Source organism: Pristiophorus japonicus, chromosome 2 (assembly GCF_044704955.1).
Source record: "Pristiophorus japonicus isolate sPriJap1 chromosome 2, sPriJap1.hap1, whole genome shotgun sequence".
NCBI classification, from domain to species: Eukaryota; Metazoa; Chordata; class Chondrichthyes; family Pristiophoridae; genus Pristiophorus; species Pristiophorus japonicus.
The window spans coordinates 5,538,393-5,564,993 of NC_091978.1; the positions used below are offsets into that span (position 1 = coordinate 5,538,393).

The following is a 26,601-nucleotide window of genomic DNA, read 5'->3' on the forward strand; positions in this document are numbered from 1 at the left end:
GTTGGATACAGAGTAAAGCTCCCTCTACACTGTCCCATCAAACACTCCCAGGACAGGTACAGCATGGGGTTAGATACAGAGTAAAGCTCTCTCTACACTGTCCCATCAAACACTCCCAGGGCAGGTACAGCATGGGGTTAGATACAGAGTAAAGCTCTCTCTACACTGTCCCATCAAACACTCCCAGGGCAGGTACAGCATGGGGTTAGATAGAGTAAAGCTCTCTCTACACTGTCCCATCAAACACTCCCAGGGCAGGTACAGCACGGGGTTAGATACAGAGTAAAGCTCCCTCGACACTGTCCCATCAAACACTCCCAGGGCAGGTATAGCACGGGGTTAGATACAGAGTAAAGCTCCCTCTACACTGTCCCATCAAACACTCCCAGGGCAGGTACAGCATGGGGTTAGATACAGAGTAAAGCTCCCTCGACACTGCTCCATCAAACACTCCCAGGGCAGGTACAGCACGGGTTAGATACAGAGTAAAGCTCCCTCTACACTGTCCCATCAAACACTCCCAGGACAGGTACAGCATGGGGTTAGATACAGAGTAAAGCTCCCTCGACACTGTCCCATCAAACATTCCCAGGGCAGGTACAGCATGGGGTTAGATACAGAGTAAAGCTCTCTCTACACTGTCCCATCAAACACTCCCAGGGCAGGTACAGCACGGGGTTAGATACAGAGTAAAGCTCCCTCTACACTGTCCCATCAAACACTCCCAGGACAGGTACAGCATGGGGTTAGATACAGAGTAAAGCTCCCTCGACACTGTCCCATCAAACACTCCCAGGGCAGGTACAGCATGGGGTTAGATACAGAGTAAAGCTCTCTCTACACTGTCCCATCAAACACTCCCAGGGCAGGTACAGCACGGGGTTAGATACAGAGTAAAGCTCCCTCGACACTGTCCCATCAAACACTCCCAGGGCAGGTATAGCACGGGGTTAGATACAGAGTAAAGCTCCCTCGACACTGCTCCATCAAACACTCCCAGGGCAGGTACAGCACGGGTTAGATACAGAGTAAAGCTCCCTCTGCACTGTCCCATCAAACACTCCCAGGGCAGGTGCAGCACGGGTTAGATACAGAATAAAGCTCCCTCGACACTGCTCCATCAAACACTCCCAGGGCAGGTGCAGCACGGGGTTAGATACAGAGTAAAGCTCCCTCTACACTGCTCCATCAAACACTCCCAGGGCAGGTACAGCACGGGTTAGATATAGAGTAAAGCTCCCTCTACACTGTCCCATCAAACACTCCCAGGGCAGGTACAGCACGGGTTGGATACAGAGTAAAGCTCCCTCTGCACTGTCCCATCAAACACTCCCAGGGCAGGTGCAGCACGGGTTAGATACAGAGTAAAGCTCCCTCTACACTGTCCACATCCCAGCGACAACTTGGCAGTGAGGTCCCAGATTCCTCCCTGACGTAACTCCAAGTCTGTGTGACATACAGCAGTCTTGGCGAAGTCCTGTCCCGTTTCCCCCCCACCCCTGCTCCGGCCAAAGACTCATGTCCGACAGCATAGACCTCTGGGCCTCGGGAGAAGATTTCCGAGAATGGTTCCAGGGATGAGGGACTTCAGTTACGTGGACTGACTGGAGAAGCTGGGGTTGTTCTCCTTAGAGCAGAGAAGGTTGTGATGAGATTTGATGGAGGTTCAAAATCATGAGGGGTCTGGACAGAGTAGAGAGAGAGAAATTGTTCCTATTGGTGGAAGGGTCGAGAACCAGAGGACACAGATTTAACGTGATTGGCAGAAGAACCAAAGGCGACATGAGGAAAAACGTTTTTATGCAGCGAGTGGTTTGGATCTGGAATGCACGGCCTGAAGGGTGGTGGAGATAGACTTAATCGTGGCTTTCAAAAGGGAATTGGATAAGTATCTTAAGGAAAAAAATTGGCAGGGCTACGGGGAAAGGGCGGGGGAGTGGGACTGGCTGAGGTGGTCTTGCTGAAGCTGGCACGGGCTCGACGGGCCGAATGGCCTCCTTCTGTGCTGTAACCATTTCATGATTCTATGTTGGACTAGAGGATTGTCCTTCAGTGTCCTCGGAGTCTGTTATATAAAGAAAAAATGAATTGGATTTTGAAGTCTATCCCTGCTGTTACGGGGTTAGTGTAGCGACCAATTTGCGCATGGGGTGGTTCTGTAACACGCAATGAGACCACTGAATTCTACTTTTGGTACTGGTGAGCATTGAATGTGGGCCAGCATAATGGGAGAACTCCCTGCTGCACTTCAAAAACAAAATGCAGTGGGATGTTTCACACCCACTTGAACAGGCACCGGGGCCTCGGTTTAACATCTCATCCGAAAGATGGGACCTCTGACCGTGCAGCATTCCCTCAGCATTGCACTGGAGTGTCAGCTTGAGTACTGTGCTCGAGTCACTGGAGTGGAATTTAAACCCACAACCTTCTGACTCTATCAAAGTTCCACCGACTGAGCCAGGTACCGGCGTAGTCATAACCTGTATCGTGAAGCACCTTGTCATGTTGAAATGTCTGCGCTTCACTGGTAATGCATTGAAGTGCTGTGTTGTTTGCAGGCTGATGTTAGCTGGGAGCTGCTGTTTATGGGAGGCGCACTGCACTCTGACCTGTCACCACTGAGCGAGCTGGGTGGGCTGCCCTTCAAGCTGCCATTCCTGACCTCCCGTCACCTTTTAATGCTTCCCTTTTTTTGCAATTGCAGGAGCAGGGCTTTACTCAGCAGCAGTGTGAAGAGACTCTAAAAATATACGGAAGCTTTGAACAAGCAGCGAAGGCACTGTCGTCAGGTGAGAGCCTTGCTTGTTTTTTGCCTTTCTGCCCCTCCCCATCTGCCTCTCTCTGACCAATAGCTTGGTGGAAGCGGTAAGTTTGAAGGAGCATCTTAAAGGAGGGACGAGAAGAAATTCAAGACCTTGGGACCCAGTCAGCTGAAGGCACGGCCCATCGTTGGTGGAGTGAGTAAAATCGGGGATGCACAAGAGGACAGATAGGGAAGGGCGAGGCCACTCAAGGATGGGAATTCTGAAATTGAGGTGTTGCTTAACCGGGAGCCAATGCAGGTCGGCGAGCACAGGGGTGATGGGTGAGCGGGACTTGGTGCGAGTTCAGACACGGGGCAGCAGAACTTTGCATCACCTCAAGTTTACAGAGGATAGAACGTGGGACGCCAGCCAGGAGTGCATCGGAATTGTCAAGTCCAGAATTAACAAAGACATGGATGAAAGTTTCAGCAGCGGATGAGCTGAGGCAGGGGTGGAGACGGGCGATGTTACTGAGGTGGAATTAGGCGGTCTTAGTGATTTGTGGTCGGAAGCCCAACTCGGGGTCAAATATGACACCAAGTTTGTAAACAGTGTTCTCCCCGCTCTCTCTCCCTCTCTGCACCCTCTCTCTCTCCCTCTCTGCGCCCGCTCTCTCACCCTCTCTGCGCCCGCTCTCTCTCCCTCACAAGAGATTAATGTGCAAAGTTAAAGCACATGGGATTGGGGGTAGTGTGCTGACATGGATTGAGAACTGGTTGTCAGACAGGAAGCAAAGAGTAGGAGTAAACGGGTACTTTTCAGAATGGCAGGCAGTGACTAGTGGGGTGCCGCAAGGTTCTGTGCTGGGGCCCCAGCTGTTTACATTGTACATTAATGATTTAGACGAGGGGATTAAATGCAGTATCTCCAAATTTGCGGATGACATTTGGGTGGCAGTGTGAGCTGCGAGGAGGATGCTATTAGGCTGCAGAGTGACTTGGATAGGTTAGGTGAGTGGGCAAATGCATGGCAGATGAAGTATAATGTGGATAAATGTGAGGTTATCCACTTTGGTGGTAAAAACAGAGAGACAGACTATTATCTGAATGGTGACAGATTAGGAAAAGGGAAGGTGCAACGAGACCTGGGTGTCATGGTACATCAGTCATTGAAGGTTGGCATGCAGGTACAGCAGGCGATAAAGAAAGCAAATGGCATGTTGGCCTTCATAGCGAGGGGATTTGAGTACAGGGGCAGAGAGGTGTTGCTACAGTTGTACAGGGCCTTGGTGAGGCCACACCTGGAGTATTGTGTACAGTTTTGGTCTCATAACTTGAAGAAGGACATTCTTGCTATTGAGGGAGTGCAGCGAAGATTCACCAGACTGATTCCCGGGATGGTGGGACTGACCTATCAAGAAAGACTGGATCAACTGGGCTTGTATTCACTGGAGTTCAGAAGAATGAGAGGGGACCTCATGGAAACGTTTAAAATTCTGACGGGTTTAGACAGGTTAGATGCAGGAAGAATGTTCCCAATGTTGGGAAAGTCCAGAACCAGGTCTGAGCATAAGGGGTAAGCCATTTAGGACCGAGATGAGGAGAAACTTCTTCACCCAGAGAGTGGTGAACCTGTGGAATTCTCTACCACAGAAAGTAGTTGAGGCCAATTCACTAAATATATTCAAAAGGGAGTTAGATGAAGTCCTTACTACTCGGGGGATCAAGGGTTATGGCGAGAAAGCAGGAATGGGGTACTGAAGTTTCATGTTCAGCCATGAACTCATTGAATGGCGGTGCAGGCTAGAAGGGCTGAATGGCCTACTCCTGCATCTATTTTCTATGTTTCTATGTTTCTCTCTGCGCCCGCTCTCTCTCCCTCTTTGCGCCCGCTCTCTCTCCCTCTTTGCGCCCTCTCTCTCTTCCCTCTTTGCACTCTCTCTTCCTCTTTGCACCCTGTCTCTCTGCGCCCCTCTCTCTCCCTCTCTGCGCCCCTCTCTCTCCCTCTCTGCGCCCCTCTCTCTCCCTCTCTGCGCCCCTCTCTCTCCCTCTCTGCGCCCCTCTCTCTCCCTCTCTGCGCCCCTCTCTCTCCCTCTCTGCGCCCCTCTCTCTCCCTCTCTGCGCCCCTCTCTCTCCCTCTCTGCGCCCCTCTCTGCGCCCCTCTCTGCGCCCCTCTCTGCGCCCCTCTCTGCGCCCCTCTCTGCGCCCCTCTCTGCGCCCCTCTCTGCGCCCCTCTCTGCGCCCCTCTCTGCGCCCCTCTCTGCGCCCCTCTCTGCGCCCCTCTCTGCGCCCCTCTCTGCGCCCCTCTCTGCGCCCCTCTCTGCGCCCCTCTCTGCGCCCCTCTCTGCGCCCCTCTCTGCGCCCCTCTCTCTCCCTCTCTGCGCCCCTCTCTCCCTCTCTCTCCCTCTCTGCGCCCCTCTCTCCCCCTCTCTGCGCCCCTCTCTTCCCCCCCCCTCCTCGCCCCCTCTCTTCCCCCCCCCCCCTCCTCGCCCCCTCTCTTCCCCCCGGCCTCCTCGCCCCCTCTCTTCCCCCCCCCTCCTCGCCCTCTCTCTCCCCCTCCCTCCCCGCGTCTATCGCCCTCCCCCCCTCCCTCCCCGCGTCTATCGCCCTCCCCGCGTCTCTCGCCCGCCCTCCCTCCCTCCCCGCGTCTCTCGCTCTCCCTCCCTCCCGCCCTCCCTCCCCGCGTCTATCGCCCTCCCCCCCTCCCTCCCCGCGTCTATCGCCCTCCCCGCGTCTCTCGCCCTCCCTCACTCCCCGCGTCTATCGCCCTCCCCCCCTCCCTCCCCGCGTCTATCGCCCTCCCCGCGTCTCTCGCTCTCCCTCCCTCCCGCCCTCCCTCCCCGCGTCTATCGCCCTCCCCCCCTCCCTCCCCGCGTCTATCGCCCTCCCCGCGTCTCTCGCCCTCCCGCCCTCCCTCCCCACGTCTATCGCCCTCCCCCCCTCCCTCCCCGCGTCTATCGCCCTCCCTCCCCGCGTCTCTCGCCCGCCCTCCCTCACCGCGTCTCTCGCTCTCCCTCCCTCCCGCGTCTATCGCCCTCCCCCCCTCCCTCCCCGCGTCTATCGCCCTCCCCGCGTCTCTCGCCCGCCCTCCCTCACCGCGTCTCTCGCTCTCCCTCCCTCCCGCGTCTATCGCCCTCCCCCCCTCCCTCCCCGCGTCTATCGCCCTCCCCGCGTCTCTCGCCCGCCCTCCCTCACCGCGTCTCTCGCTCTCCCTCCCCGCGTCCCTCCCCTCCCTCCCTCCCCGCGTCTCTCGCCCGCCCTCCCTCCCTCCCCGCGTCTCTCGCCCGCCCTCCCTCCCTCCCCGCGTCTCTCGCCCGCCCTCCCTCCCTCCCCGCGTCTCTCGCCCGCCCTCCCTCCCTCCCCGCGTCTCTCGCCCGCCCTCCCTCCCTCCCCGCGTCTCTCGCCCGCCCTCCCTCCCTCCCCGCGTCTCTCGCCCGCCCTCCCTCCCTCCCCGCGTCTCTCGCCCGCCCTCCCTCACCGCGTCTCTCGCTCTCCCTCCCTCCCCGCGTCTCTCGCCCCCCCCTCCCTCCCCGCGTCCCTCCCCCCCCCCTCCCTCCCCGCGTCCCTCCCCCCCCCCCCCTCCCCGCGTCTCTCGCCCCCCCCTCCCTCCCCGCGTCTCTCGCCCCCCCCCTCCCTCCCCGCGTCTCTCGCCCCCCCCTCCCTCCCCGCGTCTCTCGCCCCCCCCTCCCTCCCCGCGTCTCTCGCCCCCCCCTCCCTCCCCGCGTCTCTCGCCCCCCCCTCCCTCCCCGCGTCTCTCGCCCCCCCCTCCCTCCCCGCGTCTCTCGCCCCCCCCTCCCTCCCCGCGTCTCTCGCCCCCCCCTCCCTCCCCGCGTCTCTCGCCCCCCCCTCCCTCCCTCCCCGCGTCTCTCGCCCCCCCTCCCTCCCCGCGTCTCTCGCCCCCCCCCTCCCTCCCTCCCCGCGTCTCTCGCCCCCCCCTCCCTCCCTCCCCGCGTCTCTCGCCCCCCCTCCCTCCCTCCCCGCGTCTCTCGCCCCCCCCTCCCTCCCCGCGTCTCTCGTCCCCCCCTCCCTCCCTCCCCGCGTCTCTCGCCCGCCCTCCCCGTGTCTCTTTGCGACTCCCTCTCATGAGCAGGCCACAGACTGTTCAATGTTTCTTGACGGATATAACCTCTCAGTTCTGGTATAACCCTCGCAACTCTCTTCTGCACTCTTTCCATTGCCTCAATGCCCTTTTCTTAATATGGAGACAGTGCTCCAAGTGTGATCTAACCAAGCTTCTATACAAGTTTACCAAAGCTCTGCTTTTCAATTCTATCCCTTTCGAAGTGAACCCCAGTGCTTGGTTTGTTAGTGGTCAGGAGGGGGAATCCGATGCTGTGGTTATTCAGCACAGACAGGATTTCCGCTCTGTGTGGCTCACATCGGCCTGTCTGTTTATTGATTCGTCAATAAGCGGCTGCAGGCGCTGAGTTTGCCCTTTCGGCTGCACGAACTGGCGATGCTGCTGGGATTAAGGTCCATGGCCTTGGAGCGCCACCTACATCAGTCTGTGGTACTGCAGCTCCTCCCGTTCACGCTGAGCTGTGGCACCAGCTGCAGCTTCCTGTGGCAGGGGGAGCCGTTAAACACATGCTCCTCCACAGTGGCAGAGAATTAGTGACCCCCCCCGAAGCACATTGAGGGCTCCGTTCGTCTATGAATGTTCATAGAGGGTCTTCATCATCATTATGGGCAGTCCCTCGGAATCGAGGAAGACTTGCTTCCACTCTTTAAAATGAGTCCTTAGGTGGCTGTACAGGTGGGACAAACCGTGGTTGAAGGAAAGGGTGGGTGGGATTGGTTTGCCGCACGCTCCTTCCGCTGCCTGCACTTGGTTTCTGCATGCTCTCGGCGATGAGACTCGAGGTGCTCAGCGCTCTCCCAGATGCACTTCCTCCACTTAGGGCAGTATTTGGCCAGGGACTCCCAGGTATCGGTGGGGATGTTGCACTTTATTAGGGAGGCTTTGAGGGGGTCCTTGAAACGTTTTCTCTGTCCACCTTTGGCTTGTTTGCCGTGAAGGAGTTCCGAATAGAGTGCTTGCTTTGGGAGTCTCGTGTCTGGCATGCGGACAATGTGGCCTGCCCAGCGGAGCTGATCGAGTGTGGTTAGTGCTTCGATGTTGGCCTGGTCGAGGACGCTAATGTTGGTGTGTCTGTCCTCCCAGGGAATTTGTAGGATCTTGCGGAGACATCGTTGGTGGTATTTCTCCAGCGATTTGAGGTGTCTACTGTACATGGTCCATGTCTCTGAGCCATACAGCAGGGCGGGTATTACTACAGCCCTGTAGACCATGAGCTCAGGCGGCTGAAGGTGTTGAATCTCCACATCAATGTCTGCTTTTGTTGATAAGAGGCTCCCAAGGTATGGGAAATGGTCCACGTTGTCCAGGGCCGTGGATCTTGATGACTGGGGGGCAGTGCTTGCAGCGAGGGGGATGCTAAGAGGCTGCAGGGTGATTTGGACCGGTTATGAGAGTGGGCAAATGCGTGGCAGATACAGTATAATGTGGATAAATGTGAGGTTATCCACTTTGGTGGCAAAAACACGAAGGCAGAATATTATCTGAATGGCGGCAGATTAGGAAAAGGGGAGGTGCAACGAGACTTTGGTGTCATGGTTCATCAGTCATTGAAAGTTGGCATGCAGGTACAACAGGCGGTGGAGAAGGCAAATGGCATGTTGGCCTTCATAGCTAGGGGATTTGAGCATAGGAGCAGGGAGGTCTTACTGCAATTGGACAGGGCCTAGGTGAGGCCTCGCCTGGAATATTGTGTTCAAATTTGGTCTCCTAATCTGAGGAAGGACGTTCTTGCTATTGAGGGAGTGCAGCGAAGGTTCACCAGACTGATTCCAGGGATGGCTGGACTGACATGAGGAGAGACTGGATCAACTGGGCCTTTATACACTGGAGTTTAGAAGGATGAGAGGGGATCTCATAGAAATGTATAAGATTCTGAAGGGACGGGACAGGTTAGATACGGGAAGAATGTTCCCGATGTTGGGGAAGTCCAGAACCAGGGGACATAGTCTTAGGATAAGGGGTAAGCCATTTAGGACTGAGATGAGGAGAAACTTCTTCACTCAGAAAGTTGTTAACCTGTGGAATTCCCTGCCGCAGAGAGTTGTTGATGCCAGTTCATTGGATATATTCAAGAGGGAGTTAGATATGGCTCTTACGGCTAAAGGGATCAAGGGGTATGGAGAGAAAGCAGGAAAGGGGTACTGAGGTGAATGATCAGCCATGATCATATTGAATGGCGGTGCAGGCTCGAATGGCCTACTCCTGCACCTATTTTCTATGTTTCTATGACAGGCTGGTGGAGGACCTTTGTCTTTCTCGAGGCCAGGTCCAAGACCACCCCAACCTCTGTCGCCGAGCTACAGTACGCGAACGACACCTGCGTCTGCGCACATTCAGAGGCTGAGCTCCAGGACATAGTCAATGTATTTATTGAGGGTAGCAGTCATAGAAATGACACCTCACAAACTATTGATGGGGTGAGACAAAGTAGAGTGAGAAGGAGGCTTGTGTGTAGCATGAACACCGGCACAGGCCAGTTGTGCCGAATGAAAGAAAGACGTGCATTAATGGGCACGCGTATTTGTAGTGAAAAAATAGCCAACATGCTCCACCCTTTGTCTATGATTGGTCCCCTTGGAGGATAAGCCACACTCTGAAGTTTCACAGGAATGTGTCACTGGAACCGTCCATCTCACTGACTTTGCAAATTGTAACTCGGTCCACTTTGACTTCCTGAAGCGTGAGGACAGAGCTCCCCAGAATTCAGCAAGGGCCGGCCAAAGTGCCTTAACCCTCCCCCAGCTGAGGTGCCTTGCCTCAGTTGAACTGCATTCCCCCCCACCATAGATGGGGCAGACATTGTGTACGGATTGTTAATAGGTTTATTGGGTATGAAGTGAATAGTGACAGTGTTGTGACTTTTGGATATCATCCACCCCAATAATGTCCCTTGTAGCAGGTTGGAAGAATGTGATCCGTCTTCCCCCCCATCTCCCCCCCCCCCCCCCCCCCACCCCCCCCCCCCTCCTCCAGCCTCTCTCTTGTTATCGGGCAAAGGACCGCCGCTCTCGGCCCTACACCTGCTACTCTCTGCCTCTCGCCGCTGCTCTCTTTCCCCCACACTACGTCGGCCACCCTCGGCCCCACTACGCCGGCCGGAGGGGAGAGAGTCAGAGCCTCAGGTCCTGCTTCTCGGCACCACGTGTGGCATGATTCGGGCCGGGAGGGGGGGGGGGGGGCGGGAGTGCGGAGTTTGATGGGGGGGTGGGGGGCTTGTCGCCTGTCATTCAAAAAAGTGCAGTGCAAATAGTTACATCGTGCATTTATATAGTGCCTTTCACGACCACTGAACGTCTCAAAGCACTTTACAGCCAATGAAGTACTTTTGGGGTGTAGTCACTGTTGTAATGCAGGAAACGCGACAGCCAAATTGCACACAGCAAGCTCCCACAAACAGCAATGTGATAATGACCAGATAATCTTTTATTATGTTGATTGAGGGATAAATATTGGCCAGGCCACCTGGGGATAACTCCCCTGCTCTTCGAAATATTGCCATGGGATCTTTTACGTTCACCTGAGAGAGCAGACGGGGCCTCGGTTTAACGTCTCATCCGAAAGATGGCACCTCCGACAGTGCAGCACTCCCTCAGCACTGCACTGGGAGTGTCGGCCTATGTGTTCAAGTTTATGGAGTGGGACTTGAACCCACAAACTTCTCACTCAAAGGCGAGAGTGCTGCCCACTGAGCCACGGCTGACACACCAAGGGATGGACACTAAAGGGCACATGAGGAATGGAGCCTTGGGCGAGGTACCTGCAGCTGTGGCGGGCAAGGAGGAGGAGGCACGTTTGGGAGCATGGACTAAGTGAAGAAGGTTCTGTTGGTGAGTTCGAGTCCGCTCGCAGCCTCCCCGGCAAAGGAGGCCACTCGGCCCATCGTATTCCCTCGGACCCCATCATTAATTTGTGAACAATAATTGTTTAACCAGCTTTGGGCTTTGTGGATAGTTTCATTTCTTCCACCCCCCACCCTAATCGTTTCTGTCTTTGCTTCAGACCAGAAACCCCGAAACAGCCATATTAACACAAGCGTATACGTATCGGACGAAGACGATAAGGACTTTGTACGTGTGAAAAAATCCTCAAACCAGCTAAAACATAAATCCAGCTCCGTGTTAGTGCAGCCACAGCTGCAGCAGCCAAGGTAAGTGCAGCGAGTACTGAGGGCAGGGCCCATTATAATCACTTGGGCAAGGCTATTGGGGGTTACGGAGCCAAGGCAGGTAGATGGAGTTAAGATACAGATCTGCCATGATCTAAATGAGTTGCAGAACAGGCTCGAGGGTCTGAGCGGCCTCCATTTGTTCCTATGTTCCACTCCCAGGTTAAGCATTTTTTCCTGCGTTTATAAGCAAGTATCTGTCATTCTCTTTTGCAGAACAGAGACGAGGTGATACGGTTATAGACGCACAGGTTTAGGTACCGAAAGAGGCCATTTGGCGCCTCATGACTGCTCCCCCCCCCCCCAACTGCAGTTACCCACTCTAACCCCATTACCCTGCCCTTTTCCTATTCCCCACAATATTTTCCTTCACGTGTTAAATGCTTTAATTTGCTTGACTTTGATCATCATAGGCGGTCCCTCGAACGAGGATGACTTGCTTCCACATGAGTTCACAGATGTTTCAATGAAGGATCTAATCTCCCAGTCCTGAGCTCCAGTTGAAGCGGTGGAACATGCCTGTGGGTGGATTTTTTTAACGTGTGGTGACTGTTGCACACCAGCCACCACACGGGCTTGACAGAGCTCGGCCTTTATCCAGTGGCAATGGTTAACCAGGACCGACTGGAGACCTGCTCTGACTTTGATAGCCCCTTGTGGTAAAGCAGTCTGTATTCTAATAACTGTGAAAATAAAGGAATCCAACCTTCTGTCCCTCCCCTCCCCTCCCCCAATTATTCTTCTCGTACTAGTTCTGGGCCTGTCCCTTCGTCATTTCACTGTTCAGTGGAAATAACCTTTCAGCCTCTCGAACCTTATTTAAATTTTGAACACTGTTTGATCCCTCTGTGCTCCAGTGAATAAAGCTCGGGTTTTCCAAACCGCCCACTATCACTACATCCTCGTATCCCTGAGCTGATTACAGTGAATCTACATTGCACATTCTCCACGGTTCCCCTCCTGTAACGCCACCACCCGGCTGTGGGCTAGCCATTGCCCTGCACCGATTGATCACCACCTCCCTGCTTTGTATTCATGCCCCTACCCCCTCCCCAATATATAAACCCAGGGGCACATTTCAAGCATCTGGCTCCTTCCGCCTGCAATCCTGCTTTGAAAGATTGTGTGTATTCGTGCTTTTAATCTCGCTCTCTGTCCTTGTGTTGTTGCGCAGGTTTCTTTGTGTTTGGATTGTAACAGTGGAAATCTTGTGTTTTTCAGGGAACTGTTTCCGATCTGGATTGGGAACGTAACCACTCGTATTACCGAAGAATCATTGCGCATAATGTTTGAAAAGTGAGTCACTTAATTAAGAGCAACGCTGAGGCGGAGGATTCCGGAGTGTGCGGTATTTTACAGCGGGTTTACGAAGGTGTTAGTGCCGCGATGGGTCTGTAAATTGAGAGCCCACGTGTGATTGTAAGATCGTCTCACAAACCTTCTCTCTCATATCTGGGTGCCTTGCTCGCCTGTTTCTGAGGTGTCGATACAATTGAGTACCTTGCTCGGACACTTCAGGGGGCAGTTATAGTCAACCACGTTAGTGTGGGACTGGAGTCACATGTAGGCCCAGACTGGGTAAGGACAGCAGGTTTCCTTCCCTAACGCGATATTTGACCCAGTTGGGCTTTTAAGACGACAGCTTTGTGGACACTTTTAGTGACCCCAACTTTTTTTTTTCCAGATTTTTAAAAAACTTAGTTTAAATTCTCAAACTTGCCACGATGGGATTTGAGCTCATATATTTTCTGGATTATTGGTCCAGTACTGCAACCGCTGCACTATTGTACCCTACTGTATTAGATAGAAGATTGGTTAACAGAGAGTAGGGATAACCGGGTCTTTTTCGGGTTGGCAGGGGGTGACTCGTGGGGTGCCGCAAGGATGAGAGCTGGGGCCTCAGTTATTTACAATCCATAATTAATGATCGAGATGAAGGGACAGAGTGTAATGTATCCAAGTTTGCTAACGATACAAAGCTGGGTGGGACAGTGAGCTGTGAAGAGAACACACAGTCTGCAAAGGGATATAGATAGACTCAGTGAGCGGGCAGTCAGGTGGCAGATGGAGTATAATGTGGGGAAATGTGAGGTTATTCACTTTGGTGGGAAGAATAGAAAAACGGAATATTTTTTAAATGGTGAGAAACTTTTAAGTGTTGCAGTTCAGAGAGATTTGGGTGTCCCTTGTGCAAGAAACACCAAAAGCTAGCATGTAGGTACAGGAAGCAATAAGGAAGGCAAATGGCATGTTGGCCTTTATTGTAAGGGGGTTGGAGTATAAGAGTAAGGAAGCCTTGCTACAATTGTACAGGGCCCTGGTGAGACCACACCTGGAGTACTGTGCACAGTTTTGGTCTCCTTATCTAAGGAAGGATATACTTGGAGGCGGTGCAACGAAAGTTCACTAGATTGATTCCTGGGATGAGAGGACTGTCTATGATGATAGATTGTGTAGAATGGGCCTATATTCTCTCGAGTTAGAAGAATAAGAGGTGATCTCATTGAAACATACAAGATTCTGAAGGGGATTGACAGGGTAGATGCTGAGAGGTTGTTTCTCCCGGGCTGGAGTGTTTAGAACTAGAGGCCACAGTCTCAGGGCAAGGAGTAGGCCATTTAAGACAGAGATGAGGAAGAATTTCTTCACTCAGAGTTGGTGAATATTTGGAATTCTCTGCCCCAGAGGGCTGTGGATGCTGAGTCTCTGAGTATATTCAAGACTGAGATAGATAGATTGTTGGACTCTAGGGGAATCGAGGGATATGGGGATCGGGTGGGCAAGTGGAGTTGAGGTCGAAGATCAGCCCTGATCTTACTGAATGGCGGCGCAGGCTCGAGGGTCCGTATGGCCGACTCCTGCTCCTATTTCTTATGTTCTTACTGTGGCATAATATACTCTGCCCCAGAATGCGGTGTCGATTTCACAGATTCCACTCCCACTTTGCTAAATGGCCGGCTCTGGCCGTGGTGAAATGCCAGTTGCCTGAACAGGTCAGGCGATAGCCTGGGAAGACGGAGCGGAGTAAGATCATCGACCATGAAAAACAATTCACCGATTGTATGGGCTGCCCATGTTCCCTGTGACACGCAGCAACTCACAGCAGTGTGGATGTCTGTTTTACCAGCCTCCCTCCACCTGTCTATCCAGCCACTTGGAAGTATAGTGACCTGGTTAGACCACGCCTGGAGCACTGAGCAGTTCTGGGCACCACACCATAGGGAGGATATATGGGCCTTGGAGGGAGTGTAGCATAGGTTTACCAGAATGATACCCAGACTTCAAGGGTTAAGTTACGAGGAAAGTTCTCACAAACTAGGGTTGTATTCCTTAGAATTTAAAAGATTAAAGGGTGATCTGATCTGAGTTTTCAGGATATTAAGGGGAGCAGACAGGGTAGATAGAGAGATACTATTCCTGCTGCTTGGGGAGTCTCGGACTCGGGGCTCACAGTCTAAACATTAGAGCCAGACCTTTCAGGAGTGAAATTAGGAAACATTTCTACACACACAGAGTGGTAGAAGTTTGGAACTCTCTTCCCCAAACGGTAATTGATGCTGGGTCAATTGTTAATTTTAAATCGGAGATTGATAGCTTTTTGTTAACCAAAGGAATTAAGGGATATAGGTGGTTATATGGAGAGTTAGGTCACAGATCAGCCATGATCTCACAGAATGGAGGAACAGGCTCGAGGGGAACTCTAGCCAGGATTTGCTGAAAATCCCTTTCCTTGTGTTGCCCCTGCAGTGTCGGAACTATACACAGTATCAGAATGCTTCAAGATCGCTTTTGTGCCTTCATTAACTTCACGACCAAACAGGGAGCCGAGCGTGCCATTGCGGAGTTACAGGTACTTGCACACACTTACTCTCTCTGTCAGACACATAGCAAGGGCCGCACGCGCTCCTCCACAAAATGTTTTGTGGTGATGCGCAATGGGAATGAATAATGTTTCAAAAAGTGTTTTTAAAAAAAAACAGTGGGATCTCTGTAGTGAATTGAAATGTTATACGAGTTTCCTCGCCACTAGTGGGAGCTCTAGGAATATAGAATGCACGGGTCTGGCAAAGGCCTATGTGAAACGACTGGCTGGTCACAGGTACCAGGCAAGAAATATACTTCACTCGGAGAGGGGGAGGGGTGACTGGGGGGGTGGGGTTAGTGGGGGACTGGGGGGAGGGGTTAGTGGGGGACTGGGGGGGGTGGGGTTAGTGGAGGACTGGGGGGGGTGGGGTTAGTGGGGGGGTGGGGTTAGTGGGGGACTGGGGGGGACGGACTGGGGGGTGGGGTGAGTGGGGGACTGGGGGTGGGGTTAGTGGGGGACTGGGGGGAGGCGTTAGTGGGGGATTGGGGGAGGAGGGGTTAGTGGGGGGCAGGGGAGAGGAGTTAGTGGGGGGCAGGGGGGAGGAGGGGTTAGTGGGGGGCAGGGGGAGGAGGGGTTAGTGGGGGACTGGGGGGAGGGGTTAGTGGGGTTAGTGGGGGGGTGGGGTTAGTGGGGGACTGGGGGGGTGGGGTTAGTGGGGGGTGGGGGGACTGGGGGGTGGGGTTAGTGGGGGACTGGGGGTGGGGTTAGTGGGGGACTGGGGGGAGGCGTTAGTGGGGGATTGGGGAGGGGGTTAATGGGGGTAGGGGATGGGTTAGCGGGGGAGTGGGTTCGTGGGGATCTGGGGCAGGAGGGGTTAGTGGGGGAGGAGGGGTTAGTGGGGGGCAGGGGAGAGGAGTTAGTGGGGGGACTGGGGGAGGAGGTGTTAGTGGGGGACTGGGGGAGGAGGGGTTAGTGGGGGGCAGGGGGGAGGAGGGGTTAGTGGGGGGCAGGGGGAGGAGGGGTTAGTGGGGGGCAGGGGGAGGAGGGGTTAGTGGGGGGCAGGGGGAGGAGGGGTTAGTGGGGGGCAGGGGGAGGAGGGGTTAGTGGGGGGCAGGGGGAGGAGGGGTTAGTGGGGGCAGGGGGAGGAGGGGTTAGTGGGGGAGGAGGGGAGGAGGGGTTAGTGGGGGGCAGGGGGAGGAGGGGTTAGTGGGGGGCAGGGGGAGGAGGGGTTAGTGGGGGGCAGGGGGAGGAGGGGTTAGTGGGGGACTGGGGGAGGAGGAGTTAGTGGGGGACTGGGGGAGGAGGGGTTAGTGGGGGACTGGGGGAGGAGGGGTTAGTGGAGGGGGGCTGGGGGAGGAGGGGTTAGTGGGGGACTGGGGGAGGAGGGGTTAGTGGGGGGCAGGGGGAGGAGGGGTTAGTGGGGGGGCAGGGGGAGGAGGGGTTAGTGGGGGACTGGGGGAGGAGGGGTTAGTGGGGGACTGGGGGAGGAGGGGTTAGTGGGGGACTGGGGGAGGAGGGGTTAGTGGGGGACTGGGGGAGGAGGGGTTAGTGGGGGGCAGGGGGAGGAGAGGTTAGTGGGGGGGCAGGGGGAGGAGATGTTAGTGGGGGGCAGGGGGAGGGAGGGGTTAGTGGGGGAGGAGGGGTTAGTGGGGGGGCAGGGGGAGGAGGGGTTAGTGGGGACTGGGGGAGGAGGGGTTAGTGGGGGACTGGGGGAGGAGTGCTTAGTGGGGACTGGGGCGGAGGGGTTAGTGGGGGGGTGCAGTGGGGTTAGTGGGGAGCTAGGGGAGGAGGGGTTAGTGGGGGACTGGGAGAGGAGGGGTTAGTGGGGGACTGGGGAGGAGGGGTTAGTGGGGAGGGTGTAGTGGGGTTAGTGGGGGACTAGGGGAGGAGGGCTTAGTGGGGACTAGGGGAGGAGGGGTTAGTGGGGGGGGTGCAGTGGGTTAGTGGGGGACTAGGGGAGGAGGGGTTAGTGGGGGCTAGGGGAGGAGGGGTTAGTGGGGGGGGTGCAGTGGGGTTGGTGGGGGACTAGGGGAGGAGGGGTTAGTGGGGGCTAGGGGAGGAGGGGTTAGTGGGGGGGGTGCAGTGGGGTTGGTGGGGGACTAGGGGAGGAGGGGTTAGTGGGGACTAGGGGAGGAGGGGTTAGTGGGGGACTGGGAGAGGAGGGTTAGTTTGGGACTGGGGAGGGGGGTGCAGTGGGGTTAGTGGGGGGGGGCTAGGGAGGAGGGGTTAGTGGGGGACTAGGGGAGGAGGGGTTAGTGGGGACTAGGGGAGGAGGGGTTAGTGGGGGGGGTGCAGTGGGGTTAGTGGGGGACTGGGAGAGGAGGGGTTAGTGGGGACTAGGGGAGGAGGGGTTAGTGGGGGACTAGGGGGAGGAGGGGTTAGTGGGGACTAGGGGAGGAGGGGTTAGTGGGGGACTAGGGGAGGAGGGGTTAGTGGGGGACTAGGGGAGGAGGGGTTAGTGGGGGGCTAGGGGAGGAGGGGTTAGTGGGGACTAGGGGAGGAGGGGTTAGTGGTGGACTAGGGGAGGAGGGGTTAGTGGGGACTAGGGGAGGAGGGGTTAGTGGGGAGGAGGGGAGGAGGGGTTAGTGGGGATAGGGGAGGAGGGGTTAGTGGGGGACTCGGGGAGGAGGGGTTAGTGGGGACTAGGGGAGGAGGGGTTAGTGGGGACTCGGGGGAGGAGGGGTTAGTGGGGACTAGGGGAGGAGGGGTTAGTGGGGACTAGGGGAGGAGGGGTTAGTGGGGGACTGGGGAGGAGGGGTTAGTGGGGGGACTGGGGGAGGAGGGGTTAGTGGGGGACTGGGGGAGGAGGGGTTAGTGGGGACTAGGGGAGGAGGGGTTAGTGGGGACTAGGGGAGGAGGGGTTAGTGGGGACTAGGGGAGGAGGGGTTAGTGGGGACTAGGGGAGGAGGGGTTAGTGGGGACTAGGGGAGGAGGGGTTAGTGGGGACTAGGGGAGGAGGGGTTAGTGGGGACTAGGGGAGGAGGGGTTAGTGGGGACTCGGGGAGGAGGGGTTAGTGGGGACTAGGGGAGGAGGGGTTAGTGGGGACTCGGGGAGGAGGGGTTAGTGGGGACTAGGGGAGGAGGGGTTAGTGGGGGACTAGGGGGAGGAGGGGTTAGTGGGGACTAGGGGAGGAGGGGTTAGTGGGGGCTAGGGGAGGAGGGGTTAGTGGGGGGTGCAGTGGGGTTAGTGGGGGCTAGGGGGAGGAGGGGTTAGTGGGGACTAGGGGAGGAGGGGTTAGTGGGGACTAGGGGAGGAGGGGTTAGTGGGGGACTAGGGGGAGGGGTATGGCGGTGAGGGGTTAGTGGGGACTAGGGGAGGAGGGGTTAGTGGGGGCTAGGGGAGGAGGGTTAGTGGGGACTAGGGGAGGAGGGGTTAGTGGGGACTAGGGGAGGGAGGGTTAGTGGGGACTAGGGGAGGAGGGGTTAGTGGGGACTAGGGGAGGAGGGTTAGTGGGGGGACTAGGGGGAGGAGGGGTTAGTGGGGACTAGGGGAGGAGGGGTTAGTGGGGGCTAGGGGAGGAGGGGTTAGTGGGGACTAGGGGGTTAGTGGGGACTAGGGGAGGAGGGGTTAGTGGGGACTAGGGGAGGAGGGGTTAGTGGGGACTAGGGGAGGAGGGGTTAGTGGGGACTAGGGGAGGAGGGGTTAGTGGGGACTAGGGGAGGAGGGGTTAGTGGGGGGACTAGGGGGAGGAGGGGTTAGTGGGGGGACTAGGGGGAGGAGGGGTTAGTGGGGACTAGGGGAGGAGGGGTTAGTGGGGACTAGGGGAGGAGGGGTTAGTGGGGACTCGGGGAGGAGGGGTTAGTGGGGGGACTAGGGGGAGGAGGGGTTAGTGGGGGGACTAGGGGGAGGAGGGGTTAGTGGGGACTAGGGGAGGAGGGGTTAGTGGGGACTAGGGGAGGAGGGGTTAGTGGGGACTCGGGGAGGAGGGGTTAGTGGGGGGACTAGGGGGAGGAGGGGTTAGTGGGGACTAGGGGAGGAGGGGTTAGTGGGGACTAGGGGAGGAGGGGTTAGTGGGGACTAGGGGAGGAGGGGTTAGTGGGGGACTGGGAGAGGAGGGGTTAGTGGGGACTAGGGGAGGAGGGGTTAGTGGGGACTAGGGGAGGAGGGGTTAGTGGGGGGGGTGCAGTGGGGTTAATGGGAGACTGGAAGGTGGGGAACGCAGTGGAAGACTGACAGGTCAACGGTTGGCATGGGTTGGTTGGGTGGACTCTGGAACCCAGGAGGACGTTGGACAGGACAGGTTGGGGTGCGGGAATATCGGAGTAATGCAGGAGCTGGAGTGAGGGGAGAACACTGCAGTGTCAGCTTGTCTAGAATTGTAGTTGAAATTAGGATGTGCTTTGTTTGAAGGCCGGACTGCTGTTTGAGTTAAGACACCGTGGTAACAGAAAGTACTTGATGGGCAGGCCATGGGTCCTGATTTGGGGGGGGGTGGCGGCAAAGAGCAAAATGGGTGAATCAGCAAAAGGAGCCTCCTCGAGGTGCAATCACCAAGGATAGAGACCTGAGATATTGAGGGGGAAGAAAGCATTTGCCCTTGGAGAGGAAACATTCAGCAATGACGCCGAGAGTCATTGAAGCCTTGGAATTTACGGCACAGAAGGAGGTCATTTCGGCCCATCGTGTCCGCGCCGGCCGACCAAGAGCTATCCAGCTTTATCCCACTTTCCAGCTCTCGGTCCATAGCCCTGTAGGTTACAGCACTTCAGGTGCACATCCAGGTTCTGTTTAAATGTGGTGAGGGTTTCTGCCTCTACCACCCTTTCAGGCCGTGAGTTCCAGACCCCCACCACCCGCTGGGTGAAAAAGGTTCTCCTCAACTCCCCTCGAATCCTTCTACCAGTTACTTTAAATCTACGTGCCTTGGTTATTGCCCTCTCTGATCATTCAGTAGATGGAGCCACCGAACATGGTGAATCAGGAATTGCACTGGAGGCCAGAGGAGGTAGCGAGGCCAAGAGTCGGGAGACGGGGCAGGCAGAGGACTGGGTGGGAGCTGTCAGTGGGACTTGTCATTCACTCCATGCCATCTCTGCACCAGTGCCATTTGCCCGGACGGAGTGTGTTGCTGTGCTGATTGCTCTCCCTCCTCCTCTCTGCAGGGTATTGAACTCGAAGGAACCAAGCTGGTGATTCGACATCCCGACAATAATTATAAAAACCTCGGAGCAGCCAAGCTGGCTGCTCCAGCCACTAAACCTTCACTTGTGTAAGTAGCGCTCCTGCATCGTGACCCCCCCCTGCCCCCCCGGCTGCTTTGTCACCTCTCAGTTACACGGGACCTAGTACCTGCTGTCGATTCACTCGCCCCCCCCCCCCCCCCCCCCCGCGACTAACCGCTCTCTCACTCCAACAGGGAGAAGGTGAAAATCCCACCCAGTCTGGAGTGCCATTTCTGGAGGAGCATCGGCTGTGTCTTCGGAGACGAGTGTCGTTTCCGGCACATTCCGCAGCACAAAGGCGTGGACAGCAGGGTCTCACAGAATTAAACCTCGGCTGGGCACACAAACACACACCTTTTTGATATTTTTTTTAAAAAGCAAGCCCCAAGTTGTCAAGGGCACACAATGCGCGGGATAACTGACTACGACAGTGAACGGATCGAGGACCAGAACGGGCGGATGTGTGATGGAGGACATTACCATCGCCTCGGCTCGGCTGCAGGGGATCCTTTTTTTGTTGTCTTCAAGCGCTTTGGAAAAACAGGCACGTTTTTGAGTCGGAAAAGGAGCTCCCAAGTGTTTCTGCTGGTGGGATGAGAGGGAAGAGGGTTTGCGTGTGACAGAGCAGGACTTCCAGCGTGGGTTTCCGACACTCGTATAGCGAGTGATTGCACATTCGTGAGGAGCACAGACCAGAGGATTGGGACTGCAACATTGGCAGTCCCTTCTTCAATGAATGCTCCCTGTTTGAGCGTCCACCCACTGCATCATGGAAGCTGTTCACAGGGGCTACAAACGCTGAAAGTTTCCCCCCCCCCCCCCCCCACATCTCTGACACCCAGGAAGTGGTGCAGCCTGGGTGTCCTTTTAACAGACAGCCTCCTCCTCGTTTGCCCTTCAGGGCACTTGCTGCTCTGTGTCTCGGGGGCATTTGAAGCCTCCCTACCCCTCCCACCCCCAGCTGTAGGAGGTCTGGCTGGAATTCCCTGTTCCCTCTCCGACAGAAAGACGTGAGGTAAGGGAGCGCTATCTGGCGGCAAGGCTGCCTCAGCTTCCCTACAATGAGTGGAAGAGCTCTGCAGTATAATTTCTCCTCCTGTGGCACCCCCTTCCCCCCCCCCCCCCCCCCCCCCCCCCGATTAAATGTGTGAAATTAGGAACCAACTGTTTGGAGAGTGGGGTGTGGGTGAGGAATTTCTGAAAGCGTTGCCCTCTACCACGGACATGAGTGGGACCGTGGCCCTCACCATGAAGCCGAGTGAGCACCACGGTTTCAGTGCCCCCCCCCCCCGATTCTCCCCTCTGCGCTGTTACGGTGAGTGCAAGGCTTTGAGGTTGCAAGAGACCGTTTCCGCCCTGTGCGAGCCCGCCTTGCACAGCGCTGCCTCAACTCCTGGTCTTCACCATGGCCATGTCTGGCTGATTCTCCCCACAAACCATGTCCTGAAATGTGTTCCGGGGGGGTTAGGGGAGGGTTTTCAGAACCCGCTCTCTGCCCCTACCGTGGTGCCATAATGAAGGGCGTGCATTCTGATGATTGTTAAAAATGTTGCACCCTGTAATAAATGAGCTGATTTTACCTTTTATAAAATGCACAATGTCTTGTACATATATATTAAAAAAAAATCAAGTTTCTATAACCAGATAAAAATTGATTTGAAAAAATGAGTGGCAGAGACTGCAAATATATATCCACATAAAATGCCAGTCGGACTCTCGTTTACTTTGTCTCTCCATGTTTCAGTCAAAGCTCCTGACATACACCACACAGCATGGTGAGCCTCACAGCACACAGTCCACTGTCACTGGGGATTGTGTCCTTTGCACTGGTTAGTGAGCAGCTTTCTAAATGTTTGATGGTTCCACAGGTTAGCAAGATGGGGACTTGTTGGCTGCCTGGTTAGCACTGGTTGGTGAGGAGGTTTCTAAATACTAGGTTAGTGAGGAGGTTTAAGACCTGCTCGATTCCCAATTGATTTTCAAAAGTTATCCCGTGTTTTTTTTTTTAACAGTCTGTCGGACCCTTCTCTGTTGCTGGTTTGCTCCCTGGGTGTCTTCTGCAACCGTTTCTGAGTGCTAGGCAGAGCGTCAGTGAGAGTTCCTCCTAGTCAGATCCTGGCAGGTGGAAGGGAAATTGAACCAGCGCCAACGAGATGCTCAGTTGAGGCGAGTTAGAGAACAGATCGGTCCCAGACTGTGCTTGCATTGGGGATGAGGTGTGCAGTTGGTCTGTCCCAGACGGTGCCCCAAAGGATGCAGTTTGAGAATTCGGATTAGAACTCAATGGCAAGGTGATTGAGGTCAGTCAGCATCTAACCATTAACTATTTGGTGGTCGTAAGGCTTTCAATTTCATTCCGCAGCCTTGCTTCCGCCCCTGTCTTGCCTTAATCCCGCTAGGGTGCGGTTCCACACATTGCAGCTTCTTCACGCAGAAGGTAGTTGAAATCTGGAACTTCCCCTACAAAAGACTGTGGATGCAGAGAGACTTTATCTGACTTTCCTCAGCCATCATCATCATCATAGGTGGTCCCTTGTATTGAGTGTGACCGAAAAGGTCCACGCCAAAAAGGAATGCGTTCGTAGGTGTTTCAATGAAGGACCTAATATTCCAAATCCTGAACTACATCCTGAAGGGTGGAAGATGCCTGTGCGTGGATTTTTTTAACGTGTGGTGACCATTGCACACCAACCAACACGAGCTAGACAGAGCTAGGTCTTGGTCCAGTGGCAAGGATTACCCAAGATGACTGGAGACCAGCTCTGCTGCACAGACCTAGTGTGCACTTCAGCAGTTGAATGGTGGCCCTCTGCCTTCATGTGTGATGACAGGAGCTGTACCGGAGTCTGAGGCGTGTCAGCATTTTATTATTCGTTCCTGGCATGTGGGCGTCGCCGGCAAGGCCGACATTTATTGCCCATTCCTAATTGTCCTGGAGAAGGTGGTGAGCCACATTCTTGAACCGCCGCAGTCCGTGTGGTGCAGGCACTCCCGCAGTCCGTGTGGTGCAGGCACTCCCGCAGTCCGTGTGGTGCAGGCACTCCCGCAGTCCGTGTGGTGCAGGCACTCCCGCAGTCCGTGTGGTGCAGGCACTCCCGCAGTCCGTGTGGTGCAGGCACTCCCGCAGTCCGTGTGGTGCAGGCACTCCCACAGCCCTGTTGGGGAGGGAGTTCCAGGATTTTGACCCAGCGATGATGAAGGAATGCTGATATATTTTCACGACAGGATGGAGGGGAACGTGGAGGTGGTGGTGTTCCCATGCACCTGATACCCTTGTCCTTCTAGGTGGTAGAGGTCGCGGGTTTGGGAGGTGCTGCAGAAGAAGCCTTGGCGAGTTGCTGCAGTGCATCCTGTAGATGGTGCATACTGCAGCCACGGTTGTTCTAAACATGAGCATGGACCAGGCTAAAGCAGCACCAACTGCTTCCGTTCAGTCTTGTGACTGACTTTGGCAAAGACCGATGGCCCTTCATGAGCTCAGTGATGGGATCGGACTCTTCCCTATAACACTTTTTTTTGCTGCAAGTTCCGTCATAATTTGGTCTCGCGTAGCCTAGAGGAAGTAATTTGCTTCCAGGCCAAGGCTTGCAAGGGAATGATTTGGATAGATGTCCTGTATAACCACAGGCTTAACCTGCATCGGGTCAATGGAGAAAGATCTTAGTCCCCCTGGCTCAAAGCACTGTTCAGGCTGAAGTTAGCATCCACCAGAATGCTCAGGTTCTGATATCGATCACCAATTGGTAGGAGCCAATTCTAGCTTCGTCAACATTTCCTGCTTTGTGCCAGTGGAAAAAGCTCTGATACCACCTTTAAGGGAAACTCACCACTGCACCTTACAGGTAGCCCATTGTACATGCACGCAGAGCACACAGGATCCCTGACTGAGTATGGACAATATCGCCGAATGCTACTTTCAGTATGTCTGGAACGAATGCTCCCAGTCCAGTTCTATAATGCCATTCAAAGTCATTAATGTAGAATGGGATGGGTGAGAATGGACACACTTCCCTTTCAGGAGAGAGGTAACTCTCTGAGTCTACCATCTACCTTCATGTGGAGTACACATCCCAGATAAAAGCCGATCCATCCCAGATAAAAGCCGATCGCTCCCAGCTACTTCAAGAGGGCCTCCTGAACCATTGAGTGAAACGTCTTCAGTCTCTGAACTATGTCGCACCCCAAAACCTTGCCTGTCATACACATTCTATATGAGAGAAAATTCCAGCCTGATGTCAGCTGAGGCTCACTGGGTTGCACTCTTGCCTCTTGAGTCAGAAGGTCATTGGTCCAGAGACTTGAACACAAACTAAGCTGACATTTCAATGCAGTACTGCTGAAGCGTTGCATTGTCCAGATAGGACGTTAAACCGAGGCCCCGTCTGGCCCCTCAGCTGGATGTGGAAGATCCCATTACACTATTTGAAGAGCAGGGGAGATTGTCCTGGGGCCAATATTTATCCCTCAGTCAACATTGCTAAAACTGATTATCTGGTCATTATCATATTGCTGTTTGTGGGAACTTGCTGTGTGCAAATTAGCTGCCTTGTTCCCTACATTACAACAGTGATTGCGTTTCAGAAATACATCATTGGCTGTGAAGCGCTTTGGGATGTCCTGAGGTCATGAAAGGCGCTATAGAAAGGCAAGTCTTTCTGTTCCTTTCCCATTACTCCAAGGTATGTGCAACAGCACCAAAGGACCACCTGAAAATGATATTTGGGTTTTGGTAGTTTTGGTCTGACTACGATCATCTGACCTTGTAGTCGAGGTATGTCTCGAGCAACATCCTATTCACCAGCCTCGGAAGGGCAGCACCAAAGTGAGTCAGGGATCCCTGGCACTGATCGTGGCTGCTCCTTTTGTTCATTGTCAGGATGTGGGTGTCACTGGCAGCACCCTCAGGACATCCCAAAGCACTTTACAACCAATGAAATACTTTTGAAGTATAGCCACTTGTAATGTAGGAAACGTAGCAGCCGATTTTCACACAGCAAGCTCCCACGCAAAGCAATGTGGTAAATGACCCAGATAATCTGTTCTAGTGATGTTGGATGAGGGATGGACAGGGCACCTGAGTGACCCAGTTGGGTTTTTATAACAACTCTGCAGCTTCATGGCGATACCAACTTTTTATTCCAGATTTTCTTTAATGAATTGAAATTCGCAACTGGACATGGTGGGATTTGAACTCTCATTCTCTAAATGTGAAGTCTAGGTCTCTGGATCACTCGTGGAATAACCTGTGCTAATCTCGGCTGGAGAGCTCACAGGAGTACTTGAATTGCCCTTTGTTTCACTAAAATCAATTGGCTTTGGTTCCGAGCGCAATCCTGAGTGAACAGTGGGTGTGTGAACATCAGGTGGGGACCGTGTCTGAGCTTACATGAGAACATAAGAAATAGGATAGGCCATGCGGCCCCCCGAGCCTGCTCCGCTATTCAATGAGATCATGGCTGATCTGGCTACAATTCTCCCCCCACCACCATGTGGAATAGCCTATCCAGGCGGTCACGCAAAGAACGGCCATTCGGGAAGGTAACTGCTGGAAGCAGTGGACTCGTCTGTCAACAGGAGTCAACGCTATCTGGAGAGGAACAAAGGAACTGCGAGAGGGAATAAAAGCAAGGTCCATCCAGTTCGTCGTCTCCCATCCTGGTAGCCACACGATACAACAATAAGGGAGTTGTTAACCAATCACAGCAATCAATCTCCCATCAATGAGTCTACAACAGACCCGGAGATGAGGTGAGGAAAACAGGTGAGGAGAGCTTTGGGAACCACAGGTCCAAGGTCACCTGTTCCTCCACTCACCACATCAGCCCAGAATTTGCAGTCGGAGGCTTCCCGCGGGCGGATGCCCCCGGCCGCAAACATTTCTACAAAAGTAACTGGTGGCCCTGGAGTTTTGGAGGCGTCTAGCCCTGGGGCTCTACGCATAGACCAGTGTAGAGACCCATGTATCCCAGGAGTGCAAGGGCATCGGACACTTCACTGGGATCACGTGGGCCGGCCCAACCGAGCAAGAGTAGGGGGATCCACATTCATACATAATGGAGTTGCCATAAGTGTGAATGGGAATACCCCCAAAACACACAAACACATTAAATAAATTTTAAAAACACATTACATATTTAAAATGCAATTTAATTAAATATTTTATACAAAAAATATTTTTTGATCCTTTTTTTATGTTTTAACAGGGCTAAAAATAAACTTACAAGAGGATTCTTGACAGATCGCAAGTTCCGGGTTTAGGCGAATACTTAAACCCGGAACTTGTGCGGCCCCTACGGGTGTGTGTGCACTTCGCACCCGCCTGCAGGGGCTGCAAATTCAGGCCCATTATGTCTCAAATTACTCACATATGTATCGCAAAATATTCTCTGAAAGAAATCTCTTGCATTTTTTTATTAGCTTTTGATCAAATCAATACTAACTGCTTCCTCTCCCTTCCTCGGGCGCCTGTTCCATAGATTGGTCACTCGCTCACTGAGATTTTTTTCCCACAGAATAGTTTTGAATTTATCCCCTCCGAGTGGATAAGGGGGAACCAGTGGATGTGGTGTATTTGTATTTCCAGAAGGCATTTGACAAGATGTCACATGCGAGGTTACTGCACAAGATAAAAGTTCAGGGGGTTG

General features: G+C 54.5%; 1 protein-coding gene across 2 annotated transcripts in view; it reads left to right on the forward strand.

The window, feature by feature from the left end:
* Positions 1-21,597, forward strand: part of LOC139235555 (tetratricopeptide repeat protein 31) — a 58,373-nt gene extending 36,776 nt beyond the window's left edge. For both annotated transcript variants that reach the window (XM_070866613.1, XM_070866614.1), the window contains 6 exons: positions 2,705-2,789; positions 10,824-10,971; positions 12,211-12,285; positions 14,737-14,839; positions 19,898-20,004; positions 20,152-21,597. In XM_070866613.1, the coding sequence (XP_070722714.1) occupies positions 2,705-2,789; positions 10,824-10,971; positions 12,211-12,285; positions 14,737-14,839; positions 19,898-20,004; positions 20,152-20,284 (651 nt within the window). In that variant the 3' untranslated portion in view covers positions 20,285-21,597. The remainder of the gene's footprint in view (positions 1-2,704; positions 2,790-10,823; positions 10,972-12,210; positions 12,286-14,736; positions 14,840-19,897; positions 20,005-20,151) is intronic.
* The last annotated feature ends 5,004 nt before the right edge of the window (positions 21,598-26,601 follow it).